The sequence below is a fragment of the Pelobates fuscus genome, chromosome 8 (assembly GCF_036172605.1).
Source record: "Pelobates fuscus isolate aPelFus1 chromosome 8, aPelFus1.pri, whole genome shotgun sequence".
NCBI lineage: Eukaryota > Metazoa > Chordata > Amphibia > Anura > Pelobatidae > Pelobates > Pelobates fuscus.
Window position 1 is genome coordinate 169,406,381 of NC_086324.1, and position 20,480 is coordinate 169,426,860.

Sequence of the window (20,480 nt, forward strand, 5' to 3'; positions counted from 1 at the left end):
CTGAAATTCTGGGCATCTTTAAAACAGACAATTAAACATTAAAAAGCAGTCACCACAATACACTATTTACACTGGTTTTTAAATGTATTTGGGGGTGGGGATTAAACATTTGTGTGGATGAGTAGATTGTGTAATGAAAAATAAAATGAAAACTGAACACATCAGCGTGGGAGGAGACAACAAAAAAACGGTAACGCTATATTAAAATGTCACTGTTTTACTGTCTCTGATATGAACACCATCAATTGAATTCTTCTGGATATTTTCTCTTAAGCCCTGGTATTACTACGGGCTGTAGACATTTGGAGGTTTATGCACTGACCCTCTGAGTTATAGTGAATTGAAATCCCAATGGCAAAATTCCAATATCAAAGCTGTGACTGTAGCTGAATGTTGGAATATTTCCAAATTGGTTATTTATGTCTTGATTATAAAATTAGCATTTCATATCATTACAGTCTGGTGTCTAGTGAATAAAGTCCTGTTGTTCACTCGGGAAGCTGGGAATTCTGTAGAATTGACATGGGAATAGTATATTCAAGGCCATTTTAAAGGACATTGTCAGTTATGATTCCAGGTGTTGGCTGTTTTTGGCTTACATTTTTCACTTCTCCACAATTCCTGGTTTAGTGAATAAACCACATTCATTTTTGTGTCTCCGCTGTTAGAAGACCTGGATCATCCATCCTTTTCTATTCGTTGTTCTTGTTGTATTATGAAACACTGCTTTTTGGAGTTTCTTACTTACATAGTGAGTCTGCAGCCAAACTGAAAAATGTAAGCTATAAAAGCAGACTTAGAAAAACAAATCTTCAGATACTATTTTTCAACTCTGTTACTTCTTGCCTAAATATTGCAATTGTAAAGGCATCAGTTCATCCTAATTTACTATGCAATGAGTATGCCTCTTGATATGGGAATCGACATATGGAACAAGGTTCTCTTCTGTCTGAACCAAAATGCTTCTTTGTTAGAAACAAATGACTGTTTTGGAAATGACTAGAACCGCTTGATTGATTCTGCTTTCTGTTCAATAAATATATATATTTTTTTACATTTTTGTCCATCATTCGGTGATTATTGAGAAATCGCAGCACAGTGAGCTGTTGTGTATAAAACCACGGCTGTTCACATACCCCATACTGGCAGGTCGAGCTCTTTAAAGCCATCGCCATCGCAACCACTATTTGTAGAATGAAACTTTAATCAGCTGCAGCTGTTACACTGTCACAGCATGCTTATATTCATAGAAGATAGATTGGTTACTGCCTTTACTCTTCTGTTTCAGAACCCATGTTTTTTTCCATTCCGAGCTAGAGAAGAGTCGGTACAGGGTTATATGACGCACATAATCTAGCTGGCAACATCCTCCAACTAGCCTACATTGCCATATTCCCGGCCTTTCCAGACTAAAATGGGCAATTTCATTTTTATTCCTTCGTAATTCCCAGTTTAGCAAATAATTCCCTCATTGCTTTGGTAAAACGTGGCAAAAAGATCTGCACTCACAGGGCGTCATGTGGTTGGCTGTTAAAAAGTAGGTCAACATCTCGCATGACCGCTTCTAGGTGTCTACCAGGGTTGTAAGAGTTCAAATAAAAAATGATTTCCTTCTCCTTGTGATTATGGAATATTCACTTATTGTTGGAGATTGTACTGTACAATACCCAGGGGACACCGGTTGCCCCACAATGTGTAGTTGCGTAAAAGTACCCTCTTCTTCTCTTATTATCGTGCCATTTTTTACCTGCTCCGTCCCATTGCCTGTCTGACTGATGTACCCTCCTTCCCCTGCAGGCTGCGTGTCCCTCATGATTCATCTACTGAATTGAACCACTTTGGCTACCAGTTCCTGCAGAAGGTGTTTGAGAAGCACGACTTGGTAAGTCTGACCAAGAGCATGACACACTGTTTAGGAAAACATCAAGGGACACAATATTTCCTGTTCAAATATGTAAACTGTTATTCCATAAAATTCACTATTTGTGACAATAGGACATGATATAAATATGGGTGTGATCAGAATAGTTCTTCGATCTTCTGATTTGTTTATATATTTAGAATCTGTTTATTCAGTTACTTTGCTGATTGTGAAATCGTTAAGGATTTGAGTGTTTCTCACAGCGAGAGGCTCCTGGATGGATTGAGATTCTGGGAAACCCTTATCCTAGGAGGCATACAGATATTAGTGTATGGTACCTGGGCAATGCTCCTAAAATAATGCAATATGGTGTCCGTGCCGAGTGCTAAACAGGTGGATGTTATTTCCTCTCTCTAGGATGGTGATGGCGCACTCAGTCCAGCAGAGTTGCAGAGTTTTTTCAGCGTCTTCCCGTATACGCCGTTTGGTCCGAAGTCCAGCACTGTGTGTATGGCAAAGAATGGCTTCCTGCCCTTGCATGGCTACCTCTGCCAGTGGACGTAAGCTCTGTGACCCTCTTCTCATTCAATCCATGGCTTTTCTGATAGCTAACTATATCTGGAAGCCACAACGACACTAATTCTACTTTCTGTATTTTCACCTGATGTTACTTGTAGCTATTTTTTTCTATCCCTTTTCATCGTGTTTGTTTTGTTTTTTTGTTTTTTAACTGATGCCAGTTGTCCCAGTGGATGGGTGTTTACTCTTTCAATATCTCTGTGTCCATGGCAGGATGGTGGCGTATTTAGAGGTACATCGATGCTTGGAATATCTTGGTTACTTGGGATACCCCATCCTTTGCGATCAAGAGAGCCAAACACAAGCAATTACAGGTATGTAGCAATCCCATGTTACTGTCCATTTCACACCTTCTCAGCAACTTGTGTAATTATTTCCCATTTTTGAGCATAGCCCTTTAAAGGTGCAAAATATTGACTGCATACATATTCATCTTCATTTCAATGAAATGTGTAAATAAATCCGGTGCAACTCTTTGCCTTCAGAGCCGTGTGCATGTATAGCTTAACATGGTTGTAACCGCTGGCGGTTCCCTTATTTACCACTATAATGTCTTAAAGCATAGAACTTAGTAGGGCTAACCATACAGATATCTTAGCCATAATTTTATATAGTTAGTAAGATATCCTCTATTTACATATATAAATAATTGAGAATACAATATAAAATAAGGATTGTATTGGAAGCAATAGATTTTGTCTTTTAGATATTTATTATATAAAAATATAAATATAGACATATCAAATCCATTATAGCAGAGTTTATAAGATGAAATTAAATGCTTGCAAATATCATTAATAGGTTAACATACCCTTCTGAACATGTCATCATGTCAGCCTCTCTGTCATTTTAAGATGGAGCAGCATCTGTCTCCAAGTCTCTCCTCTGTCTCTTAACATTTAAAAGTACACCTATTTATACCTTAGGTGTCTTCATTTTAGAGTCACCATAGTTCATAAATGAAAAAGTAACTTGTCTACTTTAAATCAATTTAGGACCTCCCTTAATTTGGCAAAGATACAAGGCCATAACTAAAGGGTGCATACGTCATGGAAATTTTCCTGACTTAGTTCAAGATGGCATCTTAAAGTCTGAATAGCTTATCTGTTGTTGATACTAAGACGTAAGTGCACAGTCGTGGGAGATTCCCGGATTTGGGGAAGTTCCATTAACTTGGGGTTACCACGGTATATTGTGTACTGAAAGAGTCGTAGTATAGCCTTGAAGCTTGTTTATGCATGATTGTTATTGTAATTCGTCTGGGACAAAATGGCGCAAACATATTATGCACTGAGGTTATTGCTTAAAGAAACATCTACGAAAAACAATATGTTCCATTTCTAACACCATGTCAATTTGCAATATCTCTTAAAGACAAAGTACACAGTTTAAGAAATACAACATTTCATTCTAAAACTTGTAATATTTGCATTTGCCCATAACATGGTCTCAGTGCAAATACTTGGAATGCCCCAGAGGTTAAGATATCTAAAAAGCATTGTGAAACAAAAAGAGCTAAGAAAGCAGTCTGAGTGGTGACATATGGCGTAGGGAGCATCATGTCTTAGGATTTAGGGACAGGTGGATGGACCTCAGTATTGCACAGTTCTAGACTAAAAGACTGGGGCAGAGGATTACCTGCCAGCAAATAATCACTCTACCTACACTCTGGAACAGTTTAAATCCAGGAATCGGAATGTCTTGGAATGATCCAGTCAGGTCTGATTGAGAAACTGTACAAAGAATTTAAATGTGGTTTTCCTCGTTGTTCCTTATCCAACCTGACAATGGGATCCAGGTGTGCAAAGCCGGTAGAGACTAGCATCAAAAGACTCACAGCTGCAATTTCAGCCAGGGATGATAGTATTGACTCGAGGTAAATGCTTAAGCAACCGCAAATGTCTGTAGGTTGTGTTTTTTGTGTGTATTCGAGGTTACTAAACAGAACAAAGTCTGTGCAGTTCTGCATACTGGAGTCTACATTTCAAGGTTAAATAGGTCCTAACTAGATGACTGCATTGCACCGATACATCAAGGAGATAGTTATGTTCATGAAGAAGCCATCCCATGCCTGGTGCCCATTGAAATGATGCCTTTTATTTAATTTACTATCTGTGTTTATAAAAAGAAGAGAAATTATACATGAAAACAGGAGGGAAATTCATTAAAGTGTTCTAAAAGTGGGCTTGTCACCATGGAAACCAGTGGCTCCAGCAGGAACATTTGATTGGTTCCCATGGTGATTGCTGCACATATAAAACTTTGCCTCACTCTTCTGTTGGCAACACATTTATTTAACTCGTGCTTTCTGGCGGTTTATCAGGTACACAAATCACTCCAACTCCTGTCTGTCTCCTCCATCAGTAAATTCTGTCTCCCACAGTCACCCGAGAGAAGAGGATAGATCTGGAAAAAGGACAAACACAGAGAAATGTTTTTCTTTGTAAAGTCATCGGCCCCCGGGGAACTGGTAAATCAGCCTTCCTGCAAGCCTTCTTGGGGCAGACATTAGAGGTAAGCGAATCCGATCTCTGGTTCACAACACCTAGACTGGGGTCAGGCTACAGTAATCCTCAATTATAATGTGCTAGTACAACTTGCGTAAGCCTAACAACGCACATATTTTCTAAATATTGAGAAACTGTCCTGAGCTGGTTAGGAGCAGGGTAACCGGTACATCCACAGGGACAGATTTAACAAAGCGAATACACAGAAATAATGCACTCAAACTCCCACTACTCTTGGGCAGCAGCAATGGCTATAGTATTCATAAAGCCAAATACATAAAACCTAAAACCCTTACCTGCACCTTCTCTCTACTATGGCCATCGGAGTGGTGCTAAAAGTCTGCTAAAGGATGTAGAATAGTGCACAAGTAACTTTTTTTAGTTTGGGGTTTTTAAAAGCGAATAACCTTTGTATTTTGGGGATTTTTTTTTTTTCTGGCATTAATGATCAATACTGACAACCTTTTCCAATATGTATTACTTCTGAGACTTTTCTGTCATCTTCTTTTCTTTGCTTGCTTTTTGTGTTAGCACTTTTCTTTTATTATTATTTATTTTTTTAAAAATTTAACCGGTGAAGAATTCTTTTTTTTTTTTTTTTTTTTTTTCCCCACTGGTCTTCTCTTACAGCTCTTTAATGTTGTAGAAAGCGACACAGAATATATGCATTGGATTATTTGTGTGTTTTTAAGAAATGACACATTTCACTGTTTTTAAAATACCGCTACAAATTGGTTCTGATTTTCGAACTTTCTCCATAGAATTCTATATTGAACAGTTTGAGATTGTGTCTGTAGTGGCCAACATTCCCACAGTCTAGATTACAGGGGTAAGCAACCTTCAGCACTGCGGGTGTTGTGGACTATTTCTACAATAATGCTGTTACTGCCATAATGCTGGCATGCTGGCAAATTATCGGGGGAGTTCTAGTCCATCATATCTGAAGTGTCAAAGGTTGCTGAGACCTGGTCTAGATGATAAAACTCGTTCTTCGGACTGATCTCGGGTTGTCTTTGTTGTCTTACTCTGATCTATTTTCTATTCCTTCAACACCCATAACCACCATTCTGCTTTTATCTATTTCCTCTTTACATTCGCACAAATTCTTTCTTTTCTAGGAACAGCGGAACGAAAGGGAGCCTTCATTCTACTCTGTAAACACAGTGCTGGTCGGGGGACAAGAAAAATACCTTATTGTGAGTATTAACATAGAGGAAGCGGTCCTAGTTGTGTTGTGTATATATAGTGTCTTGGTTCCAAGTTGTTGTGTAAACAGATACTATTTTACCATTCACACTTTACAGTTACTATAGCCTGTATCCATTTCACTTTTGTGTAACTTGACTGTTATTGGCTTATATCACACATAATGGAGTTTATTCACTAAATTCTCAAATGTAGTGAGTTGAAAAACATATTGCAAAACAGTGGATTTTTAAAAATTTCTGATCGTCACTGCTTTGGTATTTTAGGCCCCCAAAAATTCAATTTGGATCTCACTTCACTTCAGTTTGTTTTCGTGAATAAACCTCGGGGAGAGAACTGTCATACAATCAGAAGAAAAGCTTACAATCTGGAAGCCGGTTTACAGTGCATTTTGCCTTAGATTCCCTTCAGGAAGATAAACCATAATGTAAAATAATTCCTAGATTTGTTAGTGATAACTTGGAATTCTGACACATTAAAAAAACAAAACACTCCTTAATGCACCCATCCTATCTCCATTTAAACCTACTTAAGGCGACTTGGTATATTCTGCTTCATTTTTTTTTCGCATACTGTACAGTCAAACAGCTGGAGGCTGTGTTAAATACCAGATATCTGATTCCTTTACAAGGTCCCATTCTGTCTGAAATCTAGCACAGAGAATGATCATAGAAACACAAATGTAGACGTCGGATATGTAATCTAGCAGAATCTCATTGTATGCATTGTCAATTCTATATCACTTTAGTCACTTTAGTTATATAGTTAAAGGAATAGCCTCAGCTTATATACCACAATACATTTTTGCCCCATGATGTCTGCATGAAACATACATCACTATTATTTTGTATTGTTACATTATAGGGGTTCATGTCTTATCGAAGAGACTGTTCTTGCTTCATTCTGAAAGGAATTAGAATTTAAAAAAAAACACATCAGTTGTTACTGTGTAATAGTGTTTTGTTCAAGTCTATATTGCTTAATTGTGTCAGGCCACGAAGGACCCGTATAAGGCATGTTACTGTACCGGCTAGATAGATTTATATCTTATTGCCAGAGGAGGGCTAGGAGACAAAATGTAACAATTTCACAGATTGCATTTGAAATGGCATTTCTAACGCTGTTTTACGGACCTCATTGTGCTACATTGTATTGGGTATTGTGGGTCAAAGTTCGGATTAATCAGCAGCAGCTTTCTGTGGGTTTCCTTATAACTTGACACCCGGGGGGAATTTACTCTGTCTTTCTATATGTCTCTCCAGCTCTGTGAGGTAGATGTGGACACAGAGTTTCTGAAGACCTCAGCTGCTGCATGTGATGTCGCCTGTCTAATGTATGATGTCAGCGACCCAAAGTCCTTCAATTACTGTGCCAGTATATACAAGGTGAGACAAGGCATGTCTTGTTGTTAGATTTCTTTAACGGCTGTCCTAGGTTTCCTTGTACCTCATTTACACGGAATTCTAGAGATTCAGCAATATATTGTGACCCAATTCCTGTGCTTGAGTGTTTCTTGTGTCCGGTCTTAAAGCATTTTCTTTTTAATCTTGACCTCTGTGTGTCCCCTTTACAGCAACATTATATGGAGAGTCAGACGCCCTGCCTGTTTGTGGGGTGTAAGTGGGACCTTGGGGAGGTTAAACAGCAGCACGGAATCTCGCCAGCAGAATTCTGCCACAAGCATCGCTTGCCCCCGCCTTATCACTTCTCCTGCCAAGGGAGCCTCGACAAAGCTATCTACAACAAGCTCGCCACAGCTGCTGCCTTCCCGTACGTACTGGGTGATTGAAGGGAAAGCTGCCATAATTAGGAAGTTGGAGTGTACAGTGGGGGGAGCATGGAGATTAGCCTCACAGACAATATATTAGGTGATAGTAATAGTTGGCGAATTCAAGATTAGGGATTATTGTGAAGGAAGAAATAAAGGCAAAAACATGTGAAGGAGCCACTCAGCGCACCTCTGCTGTAATTACCCTTTTGGCTTTACAGCCTCATGCCTTTAATGTTCTGAAGCAAACTTCCTCTAAATAGAATTCTACAGTTCCTATGCAGCGATGAAGCTTTCTCTTCTGTGATGCTGATACTCTGTAATTTTGTGGCATTTTGTAATCGCCTCTTGTGCTGAAAATGGAAACCTAAACGCCGGTTTCCGATCCACTTTCTGGAACAAGTAAATGAATGTCACGGTTGGAGACTGTGAATGAGTCATGTTTTGGAAGTTGTAGTGTTAGCAATATTCTGAGACCAACGGTATATCGGGTAGAATTCAGCTGGTCACTCTGACAGTATTCAGTAACAGACTCTGTATAGTGTAGCTAATCCTTATCCCAGAATCCTTTTACAGTGATGTTCTCGTTTTTGTGTCATTTCAGCCACCTTCATGACACTGAGCTCAGCACAGCTTCTTTCTGGCTAAGAGTGGCTCTGGGGGCCACAGTTGCGGCCGTCGTGGGATTTACACTCTACAAAGCACTTCTACGGAGCAAGTAACTAGCAGCGGTCCCTCTAAACTGCTAAAATCAGCCGGCCGGCTCAACGGCCTCCAGTGTTAATCACTGTGACAAACGGAACCAAGTGCATTTTATATCCGTATCTCTGTTTGTCTCCAACTGCCTGCATTTCAGGCACTGGGTTACTCATGGAATTAACATATACCATTTTTACTCTCTTCCTAAATGCCTAAGAAGCCTCTTAGTCCCACTTCCTTGGTAGGGAAAGATGCTTTGGCAGGTGCAATTTGTTTCCCCCCATTTGCTTTTTAACCGTGTCTTTTGTCTTAACTCGTGTATTCATCAGTCTTTTAAATGAAACAATCCCACACAGACCAAAGTGAAAAGGAAGCATTGGTCTTCCTGCCCAATTTGGATTTTAATACACCTTGTCTTTGCCTTGATTTCTCTCTGTCTTCACTAACCTGTCCCTTCCAGAGGAATATAGCTAACAAATCAATGCAAGCGTGAGATTCCCAGCTCTGAGACTTTGAAGTCTTTATTGATGGTGGCCATCAGTAAGTCCTATCCTAGCCCAGTAACATGCACAGATTGGTTCTCAGCCTGGGGACAGAGCTGTACATCATCAAGTCCTACATTTATTTATGAATTATTTTTGCCTATTGATTCTGTCTGAAAATCTCTCAAACCACGCAAAAATATATTTCAGAGTCAAAAACCTTGTGATTACGTAAAGTCTTCCTACATTATCATGTGAGTGGAACAGGGCGGAATTTATTGAAATCATTTTTCAGATGATGTTCATTTGACTTTGATATTATTAAGAGATCTCGGGACTGATTACTAGAGGGATTCTTAACATAGTCCTAACTCCCTACCGGTTTTGATCATGGGATGATCTTTAAAAGCAATTTTATGAGCGCGCTGGCAGGGCTGTTAATTGAAAGGCACACAGTATTTTCATATGAAGCAAGAGGTTTCAAAGCCTCAAAACTCAATTAGATTAATCAAAATGATAAAATCTCAGCTGCTGTTTTTCACATTGAAAGGCAGCTGGATCTGGAATTCTAGTATTTATGGCTCTTTCTTAAGGTTTAAGAATACTTTCATCATTTGTGAATTGATACAGATTATCCAGTTCATAAAATAAAACTGGGTGTTATTCACAAAACTGGCAATAGTGGTCAATACGATTGTATGTTTTAGGCCAAAAAAAAGCAGTGTTGGATTTTTTTTATTTGCCTTAAATTGTCAATTTCCCTCAAATCCCTGGCTTAGGGTTAGCTGGTCCCAGGAAGCAGAATACACACACTAGGAATGATTGATACATCTGTGGGGTTCCCTCCCTATACTCTGAACTATAGGGAACTGAATTTAAACATTTAGGTAACAATAGCTGATTTAAAAAAAAAATATGCTCTGCCCCACGCTATAGTCCGTTACTTTAGCCAAAATGTGAAATTCTGGTTTTATTTCACTCCACTTTTGTATCTAGCGAATAAGGTCCCTTGTGTGTTGGAGCTTTCTCAGATCACGTTCTGGATGAAGGTCCAGGGGAGGGCAAGTTAAATATATCGATTTTTTTTTAATACATTAAGATGAAAATTCCTAACACAGATTGGTATTATAAGGCTACAGCTAGAGCGAAGTAATGCTGCAAAATTGCAAAACTCTGAACTGGAAGTTTAAATACCTCTTGTGCATACGGCAATGAAATTACTTGACTTGGACCCTTTGTTGATACTTTTTTGTAACCAGTTTGTCCGTCAACAAATAAAATAATGTTTTGATTTTTTTGTTTTGTTATTATTAACAATAAGAGATTGTGAAACTATTATTTCTATAAGGAATTAAAGATGCTGGAGAACTACAGAATATTATCATCCTTGTCCACCAGAGAAGGTGGGTTTCATCTTATCAGTGACTCCATTCTTTGCCATTGTCTCACTGTGACTTCGTGCACCATAACCACTCCAGCTCCCCACACCTCCTATGACACACACTACCTGAGCAGCACACTCACTGCAGCTCCACACACCTCCTATAACCCACACTACCTGAACAACACGCTCACTGCAGCTCCCCACACCTCCTATAACCACACTAGCTGAGCAGCACGCTCACTGCAGCTCCCCACACTACCTGAGAAACACACTCACTGCAGCTCCCCCACACTACCTGAGCAGCACACTCACTGCAAGTCCCCACACTACCTGTGCAGCACAACCTCTGCAGCTCCCCACACCTCCTATAACACACACTACCTAAGAAACATGCTTATTGCAGCTCCCCACACCTTCTATAACACACACTACCTGAACAACACGCTCACTGCAGCTCCCCACACTACCTGAGAAACACACTCACTGCAGCTCCCCCACACTACCTGAGCAGCACACTCACTGCAAGTCCCCACACTACCTGTGCAGCACAACCTCTGCAGCTCCCCACACCTCCTATAACACACACTACCTAAGAAACATGCTTATTGCAGCTCCCCACACCTTCTATAACACACACTACCTGAGCAGCACACACACTGCAGCTCCCCACACCTTCTATAACACACACTACCTGAGCAACACGCTTATTGCAGCTCCCCACACCTCCTATAACACACACTACCTGAGCAACACGCTTATTGCAGCTCCTCACACCTCCTATAACACACACTACCTGAGCAACACGCCTATTGCAGCTCCCCACACCACCTATAACACACACTACCTGAGCAACACGCTTATTGCAGCTCCCCACACCTCCTATAACACACACTACCTGAGAATCATGCTCACTGCAGCTCCCCACACCTACTATAACACACACTACCTGAGCAGCACACTCACTGCAGCTCCCTACACCTCCTATAACACACACTACCTGAGCAACACGCTCACTGCATCACCCCACACCTCCTTTAACACACTACCTGTGCAGCACAACCTCTGCAGCTCCCCACACCTCCTATAGCACACACTACCTGAGCAGCACAACCTCTGTAGCTCCCCCACACCTCCTATAACCCACACTACCTGAGCAGCACAACCTCTGTAGCTCCCCCACACCTCCTATAACCCTCACTACCTGAGCAGCACACTCACTGCAGCTCCCTACACCTCCTATAACACACACTACCTGAGCAACATGCTCACTGCATCACCCCACACCTCCTTTAACACACTACCTGTGCAGCACAACCTCTGCAGCTCCCCACACCTCCTATAACACACACTACCTGAGCAGCACAACCTCTGTAGCTCCCCCACACCTCCTATAACACACACTACCTGAGCAGTATTAATGGTAGGGATTCTTTGCTGTGAGGGCAATAACGATCAGTTTTGAGAGGAGATTTCTGCAGAACTCTGACCCAAACAAACTGTGTAAAGGAAGCAAATAGGTATGTTTGAGTTTTGTCCAAAAATGTGTTTATTTTAAATCTCAATCGTAATTGTTATATTGATAAAATTCTGAACACTATTTAAACTGAATTAACCAACAAATATTTAAAAAATTCCAATATGCCATGGTACAAATAAAAACACACATTATGTTAAACTGATCGGTTGAGTATAATATTGCAATATCTACATGGATGGTTGTAAGCTGGATCCTGCAGCGGCACTCTATTTTTTTATGCATGGTATAGATTTAAAATGGCTAATCCATTACAAAAGATACTCCTTGCAATTCCTCCATTCTAATCAATTCCCAGACTCTAATTGACTTGGAGAAAGCACCGTCCACACACTAGCGATCAGTTAATCAAGATGTTGCAATCCTTTAAAAAGTGCTGAGTTCATCCCGTAAATCCCTGCCCAGCGTTCTATGAGCAGAAAGAAAATCAACAAAACTGGACAAACACTTTGTGCTCAAACCTAAACCTTGATTTCAAGTGGTTAAAAATGTATAATATAATAATAATAAAATAATATATTGAATATATATCGTATCCCTCAAACCTTACAAAGCAGACTTCTGAGACAATACTTGTGGGAGTTTCAGTTAAATTATCAGATTTTATGTCTGTCAGCTAAACTACAAGTACCAGAATGCAGCAAAACTTAAAATTAAAAATTCAGGGAAATCCATGCAGTTCTTTGACACAAGAAGCTGTAAAATGGGTATAGGTTGTGTTTTTGTTTGGAGTGCCCCGTTAATATTACAGGCTATTTCTGTGCTTTATTTATACATTTGTGTTTGTCTCTCCTTCCCATTTAATAAAGGACAAGGGACAGTTAATTGTCAGTTGGACTTTAGTTATAAGGAAAAAAAATAAGGAATTAGGTTTATTTTTATTTGCAATGCAATATATGGCCACATGGGGGCATGTGGGTAAGATTAAATGTCAGCAGCATTTATAATAATCCCTTCTGTGCTCCTTCAATGCAGTCACTGTTGGGACCTCGGTCTACCTGCACAAACCTGACTCTGTGGTTGTGTTTTACGTTCGTTTCTCAAAGTTCTTTATTTTGAAAATTAATTCAGAACAGGGAACCGACCAAAAATAAGAAATAAATACACTATGTAAGATCACATACCATAGCTTCACCGACTGGCGTGATCAAATAATTAACAAACGGCTAAAAATTAGACTTGTGTAGGAATCCTTTACACCTGCAGATAGAGAATGTGAAAGATGTAAATATATGTACTGTTAAATATTAATAAAGGGATGGGAGAATATATATAGGTGGTGAAGACATGGAAAAGGGAAAGAAAGAGACGTGGAAGGAGCAGGTGAGGATAAAATAAAGGTAAGGAATGATAGGAAGCTAGAAAAGATGTGCTAGGACAACAGAAGTGGATCTCAGTGTCCTGGTTAGGTGGATCCGTGGCCTGAGGCAGTCATCCTGTCCTTGGCAGGGTCTCTCAAATAACCGCTTCCTTAGAGGGATTCTTTCCACTCATCCATCAACCTCCTATCAACATAACCGCTGATAGGGTTATTTTGGCAACACATTTATTTGGGGGTCTTGTATGAGTCTTCAGTCGTTTGGGAAGTAGAAGCGCTCATAATCCCTAATAGTGACCTACAAAGCCATCACTAACTCCACTCCTCACTATATTTCCTCTTTATTGAACAAATACACCCCTTCTCGTCCCCTTCACTGTGCAAATGACCCTGACATCTGCTTGTTCCCACATTGCCAACTCTCACCTGCAAGACTTTCCCAGGGTTGCCCCGTTCCTATGGAAGTCGTTACCCCATGCCATCATATCCTCCCCCCACCCTCCCGGCTCCAGTCCTTTAGGAAGTCACTGAAAACGCACCTCTTCCTGGATGACTATGTTTAATTTCACTGCCCCCATGTGTTCCCTCACCTCCAAAGCCCAGCTCCCTCTCTCCTGCCACTATACAGTACTTCCACACACCACTGTTAACAGCATATTTCCACACCGGCATCTTATCCATCAATTCCTACCCGGCTGACATGCTATTATCCCTCTTTGTCTTCATTACTTTGTCATAGATTGTAAGCTCGGTTGAGCAGAATCTTCTTCACCTCTTGCCTCTTATTAATTTGTATATCAACTACTTGTCCGTTATCCCTATTCTATAATTATAAATCGCTGCAGATTAACTTGGCGTTATATAAATTCTCATAATAAAAATGATTCTAGTGGTTTTTGTGCTGGGAGCCCTTGGATATCATCCCTCGGTTGTTTTGTCCAAACAGGAGATACTGTATCCAAGGACTCTTTACACCACAGCCCTTACAATAAACAATACTGTTTAACCCCTTAAGGACACATGACATGTGTGACATGTCATGATTCCCTTTTATTCCAGAAGTTTGGTCCTTAAGGGGTTAAGGTTCAATATTGTGAATCCGATACTGGCCATTTCAGTTAGGTAACTGGTGATGCGTGGTTTTACAAATTCTTCCAATATCATTGACGAAAAACAATTGGCCACATTTTTCATTTAGTAACAAGTCACAGACATTGCTTCCTATTATCAATACTGTCAATACTGTGACAGTAAGCTGTTAAATTAACCCTTATAATGTCAGCATTAAAAACCTCATACGCTCGTGATAAATGGAATAAGGAAGATTAGTGTGTTTTTGTTTTTTTTTCAATTTAATTAATCAAATGTAAATTCCCTGTAAATGCTTTGCACTGGCTGCATCGATTTAAAGCAAGTAGAGTCATTTTCTTTTTCTTACAAGTGGCGGCTTGCATACATTTCTAAAATCTCCTTGAAATCGAATTATCCATGTGCCTTACTTGGCAGTTTTATATCCCAGCTGTATTACACACTCTCTCTCTCTACTGGTTTGCCAAGTAATACTTGGCTTCCATATGACTAATTACGCTGAGTGACGAGGGTCTCTATAAAGTGATCTGCAGAATTCTAGCATTTCTAAAACACTCGATCAATATTCATATTGGCTACTTTCATTCGTTTTATAAAATGGAGTCGCTTTTCCTCCGCTCGATTCAAAGTGGGCTTTGTTCACTAAACACAGAGTAGCTGTTAATTGCAATCTAAATAACAACATTTAGACAAGAATCGCTGATTAGGAATAATTTGCCAGATTAGCTAAAGCAACAACTGAATGTGCTATTTGGACTTAATTTCAAAATAACTCGGTGTTACGAATAAGACCCAGTAAATGAAAGGGAATAATGATTTACATTTTGTGACTATGGATTCCCTTACATCTTTATGATGGTCTTCCAGCCCTCTTTGTACAGTAATTTAAAGATTACTCACCTCGTAGAGAAGCAATGGCTGGGACAAGGCATGCGTGTCCAAACAACCAGCTCCTCCAATCAAATGCTGCTATCAGAAGTATTTGCTTCCAGGACCGAGTTTCACTCAGCTCTGCCGGAGGAATTGCCTCTGATGTCTGTCTGTCTGTATTTTTTTTATTTTTTTTTAGTATAATACCAAATGACTTTGCACCATAAGACACATTTCACATGAACAAAGAGGGACACTTTAATTGTAGGGGTGTGGTCAGGGGCGGGGCTGTGCGAGAAATGTTAGCTGACTTCCTAATAACAAGGTATCTTATTTACACAGACTGATTTCTAAACACATTTATTGCAGTTTAAAGACACATTACTGGGAGTATTATTGCTGTGGAGCTCTGTTATACACTCAGGCACATTGCTGGGAGTATTATTGCTGTGGAGCTCTGTTATACACTCAGTCACATTACTGGGAGTATTATTGCTGTGGAGCTCTGTTATACACTCAGACACATTACTGGGAGTATTATTGCTGTGGGGCTCTGTTATACACTCAGACACATTACTGGGAGTATTATTGCTGTGGAGCTCTGTTATACACTCAGACACATTACTGGGAGTATTATTGCTGTGGGGCTCTGTTATACACTCAGACACATTACTGGGAGTATTATTACTGTGGAGCTCTGTTATACACTCAGACACATTACTGGGAGTATTATTACTGTGGAGCTCTGTTATACACTCAGACACATTACTGGGAGTATTATAGCTGTGGAGCTCTGTTATACACTCAGTCACATTACTGGGAGTATTATTGCGGTGGAGCTCTGTTATACACTCAGACACATTACTGGGAGTATTATTGCTGTGGAGCTCTGTTATACACTCAGACACATTACTGGGAGTAATATTGCTGCGGAGCTCTGTTATACACTCAGGCACATTACTGGGTGTCTTATTACTGTGGAGCTCTGTTATACACTCAGGCACATTACTGGGAGTATTATTGCTGTGAAGCTCTGTTATACACTCAGACACATTACTGGGAGTATTATTGCTGTGGAGTTCTGTTATACACTCAGACACATTACTGGGAGTATTATTGCTGTGGAGCTCTGTTATACACTCAGACACATTACTGGGAGTATTACTGCTGTTGAGCTCTGTTATACACTCAGACACATTACTGGGAGTACTATTGCTGTGGAGCTCTGTTATACACTCAGACACATTGCTGGGAGTATTATTGCTGTGGAGCTCTGTTATACAATCAGACACATTACTGGGAGTATTATTGCTGTGAGCTCTATTATACACTCAGACACATTACTGGGAGTATTACTGCTGTTGAGCTCTGTTATACACTCAGACACATTACTGGGAGTATTATTGCTGTGGAGCTCTGTTATACACTCAGACACATTACTGGGAGTATTATAAGTGTGGAGCTCTGTTATACACTCAGTCACATTACTGGGAGTAGTATTGCTGTGGAGCTCTGTTATACACTCAGACATATTACTGGGAGTATTATTGCTGTGAGCTCTATTATACACTCAGACACATTACTGGGAGTATTATTGCTGTGGAGCTCTGTTATACACTCAGGCACATTACTGGGTGTCTTATTACTGTGGAGCTCTGTTATACACTCAGGCACATTACTGGGAGTATTATTGCTGTGGAGCTCTGTTATACACTCAGACACATTACTGGGAGTAATATTGCTGCGGAGCGCTGTTATACACTCAGACACATTACTGGGAGTATTATTGCTGTGGAGCTCTGTTATACACTCAGACACATTACTGGGAGTCTTATTACTGTGGAGCTCTGTTATACACTCAGGCACATTACTGGGAGTATTATTGCTGTGAAGCTCTGTTATACACTCAGACACATTACTGGGAGTATTATTGCTGTGGAGTTCTGTTATACACTTAGATACATTATTTGGAGTATTATTGCTGTGGAGCTCTGTTATACACTCAGACACATTACTGGGAGTAATATTGCTGCGGAGCTCTGTTATACACTCAGGCACATTACTGGGTGTCTTATTACTGTGGAGCTCTGTTATACACTCAGGCACATTACTGGGAGTATTATTGCTGTGAAGCTCTGTTATACACTCAGACACATTACTGGGAGTATTATTGCTGTGGAGTTCTGTTATACACTCAGACACATTACTGGGAGTATTATTGCTGTGGAGCTCTGTTATACACTCAGACACATTACTGGGAGTATTACTGCTGTTGAGCTCTGTTATACACTCAGACACATTACTGGGAGTACTATTGCTGTGGAGCTCTGTTATACACTCAGACACATTACTGGGAGTATTATTGCTGTGGAGCTCTGTTATACAATCAGACACATTACTGGGAGTATTATTGCTGTGGAGCTCTGTTATACACTCAGACACATTACTGGGAGTATTATTGCTGTGAGCTCTATTATACACTCAGACACAATACTGGGAGTATTACTGCTGTTGAGCTCTGTTATACACTCAGACACATTACTGGGAGTATTATTGCTGTGGAGCTCTGTTATACACTCAGACACATTACTGGGAGTATTATAAGTGTGGAGCTCTGTTATACACTCAGTCACATTACTGGGAGTAGTATTGCTGTGGAGCTCTGTTATACACTCAGACATATTACTGGGAGTATTATTGCTGTGAGCTCTATTATACACTCAGACACATTACTGGGAGTATTATTGCTGTGGAGCTCTGTCATACACTCAGACACATTACTGGGAGTATTATAGCTGTGGAGCTCTGTTATACACTCAGTCACATTACTGGGAGTATTATTGCTGTGGAGCTCTGTTATACACTCAGACACATTACTGGGAGTATTATTGCTGTGGAGCTCTGTTATACACTCAGACACATTACTGGGAGTAATATTGCTGCGGAGCTCTGTTATACACTCAGACACATTACTGGGAGTATTATTGCTGTGGAGCTCTGTTATACACTCAGACACATTACTGGGAGTCTTATTTCTGTGGAGCTCTGTTATACACTCAGGCACATTACTGGGAGTATTATTGCTGTGAAGCTCTGTTATACACTCAGACACATTACTGGGAGTATTATTGCTGTGGAGTTCTGTTATACACTCAGACACATTACCGGGAGTATTATTGCTGTGGAGCTCTGTTATACACTCAGACACATTACTGGGAGTATTACTGCTGTTGAGCTCTGGTATACACTCAGACACATTACTGGGAGTATTATTGCTGTGGAGCTCTGTTATACACTCAGACACATTACTGGGAGTACTATTGCTGTGGAGCTCTGTTATACACTCAGACACATTACTGGGAGTATTATCGCTGTGGAGCTCTGTTATACACTCAGACACATTACTGGGAGTATTATCGCTGTGGAGCTCTGTTATACACTCAGACACATTACTGGGAGTACTATTGCTGTGGAGCTCTGTTATACACTCAGACACATTTCTGGGAGTATTATCGCTGTGGAGCTCTGTTATACACTCAGACACATTACTGGGAGTATTATCGCTGTGGAGTTCTGTTATACACTCGGACACATTACTGGGAGTATTATTGCTGTGGAGCTGTTATGCACTCAGACACATTACTGGGAGTATTATTGCTGTGGAGCTCTGTTATACACTCAGACACATTACTGGGAGTATTATTGCTGTGGGGCTCTGCTATACACTCAGACACATTACTGGGAGTATTATAGCTGTGGAGCTCTGTTATACACTCAGACACATTACTCGGAGTATTATTGCTGTGGGGCTCTGCTATACACTCAGACACATTACTGGGAGTATTATAGCTGTGGAGCTCTGTTATACACTCAGACACATTACTGAGAGTATTATTGCTGTGGAGCCCTGTTATACACTCAGACACATTACTGGGAGTATTATTACTGTGGTGCTCTGTTATACACTCAGACACATTACTGGGAGTATTATTGTTGTGGAGCTCTGTTATACACTCAGACACATTACTGGGAGTATTATAGCTGTGGAGCTCTGTTATACACTCAGACACATTACTGGGAGTATTATTGCCGTGGAGCTCTGTTATACACTCAGACACACCAACAATATGGAGCTCCTACAAAAGAGGGACAGAGGGATTTGGACCCAAAATAGGGACCTTCTCTCTTAAATAGGAACAAAGTTGTGAGTTCGATTGGGTGCTCCATCCCTTGGTCTTGGCAGAGGTCACTGCAGGAGCTCCAAAACTAAGGATTTACACAAACACAGACCAGGCTCATGTGTGCTAAGAATAGAGGGAGTCCGCACTCTTCTTAAATAGTAATCCAAGGTGCAAATCTGGACCTGAGGCTGGCAGAACCCAATGCATAAGTAAAAAATTAAATATGATCCAGGCACTCAGAGATAATATGGCAGATTTAGGGAAATTACATGCAAGCTCGATAAAGACCTCATTTAAGTCGAAACGTTGCTTTTACTTCATGCTCGGAATCTTCAATAAATCTGTCGGCTTGTCACCCGGAGTTACTGGATCATGTTTGTGTCAGACTGACCCATGGTGTCTGCAGATAGGAAGGCGTAAACTGGGGACACAGCAGAACATGTTCTCCCACTCTGTGAAAGACAAAGCATTAGCAAGAAATATAAGCCCACACAAACATGCATGACAACAATACTGTTTAACTTCAGTGACTTTGTTAATAAAGCAAGCTTCTCTCCATCACATTCCAGCCCAGCAAGCTCCTCTCCCATCCATTTACAGCTCTGTGTGTAGCGGATTGTATCAAGCCTGTCCTGTAATATTCATATAAGACTGCATTTGTTTTATTGTATCTGTGTATATATGTAATAGATGTGTTTTTTCGTATGTGGGTTCGGTAGTCTGATAGGAATGAAACTACCGAACCATCAGACCACCCCAGTGAGAAGTGTGCGCCACGTTAAGCATTCACACTTCTCCCAAACCGCAGCTTAATGGGTAATTGGTAAATGCCTGGGTGGCCGCTGTTCGGTATACGAACCACGCGCGGCGGCCATCTTACACATAAAAATCTCAGCAGTGTTTGGTCGTCGAGTGTCTGGAACTCAAATGGGACACTCAGACAACCGAACACCGCTGAGACCTCCAGAGTTCCGTAACTACCGAACGGAGGGAACAGACTAC

The 20,480-nt window shown here is 40.5% G+C and overlaps 1 protein-coding gene across 2 annotated transcripts in view; it reads left to right on the top strand.

The window, feature by feature from the left end:
• The window catches only part of RHOT2 (ras homolog family member T2), a 28,194-nt gene extending 17,795 nt beyond the window's left edge, over nt 1-10,399 (top strand). For both annotated transcript variants that reach the window (XM_063430767.1, XM_063430768.1), the window contains exons 12-19: nt 1,798-1,882; nt 2,279-2,421; nt 2,654-2,754; nt 4,824-4,954; nt 6,066-6,143; nt 7,416-7,538; nt 7,727-7,923; nt 8,526-10,399. In XM_063430767.1, the coding sequence (XP_063286837.1) occupies nt 1,798-1,882; nt 2,279-2,421; nt 2,654-2,754; nt 4,824-4,954; nt 6,066-6,143; nt 7,416-7,538; nt 7,727-7,923; nt 8,526-8,643 (976 nt within the window). In that variant the 3' untranslated portion in view covers nt 8,644-10,399. The remainder of the gene's footprint in view (nt 1-1,797; nt 1,883-2,278; nt 2,422-2,653; nt 2,755-4,823; nt 4,955-6,065; nt 6,144-7,415; nt 7,539-7,726; nt 7,924-8,525) is intronic.
• The last annotated feature ends 10,081 nt before the right edge of the window (nt 10,400-20,480 follow it).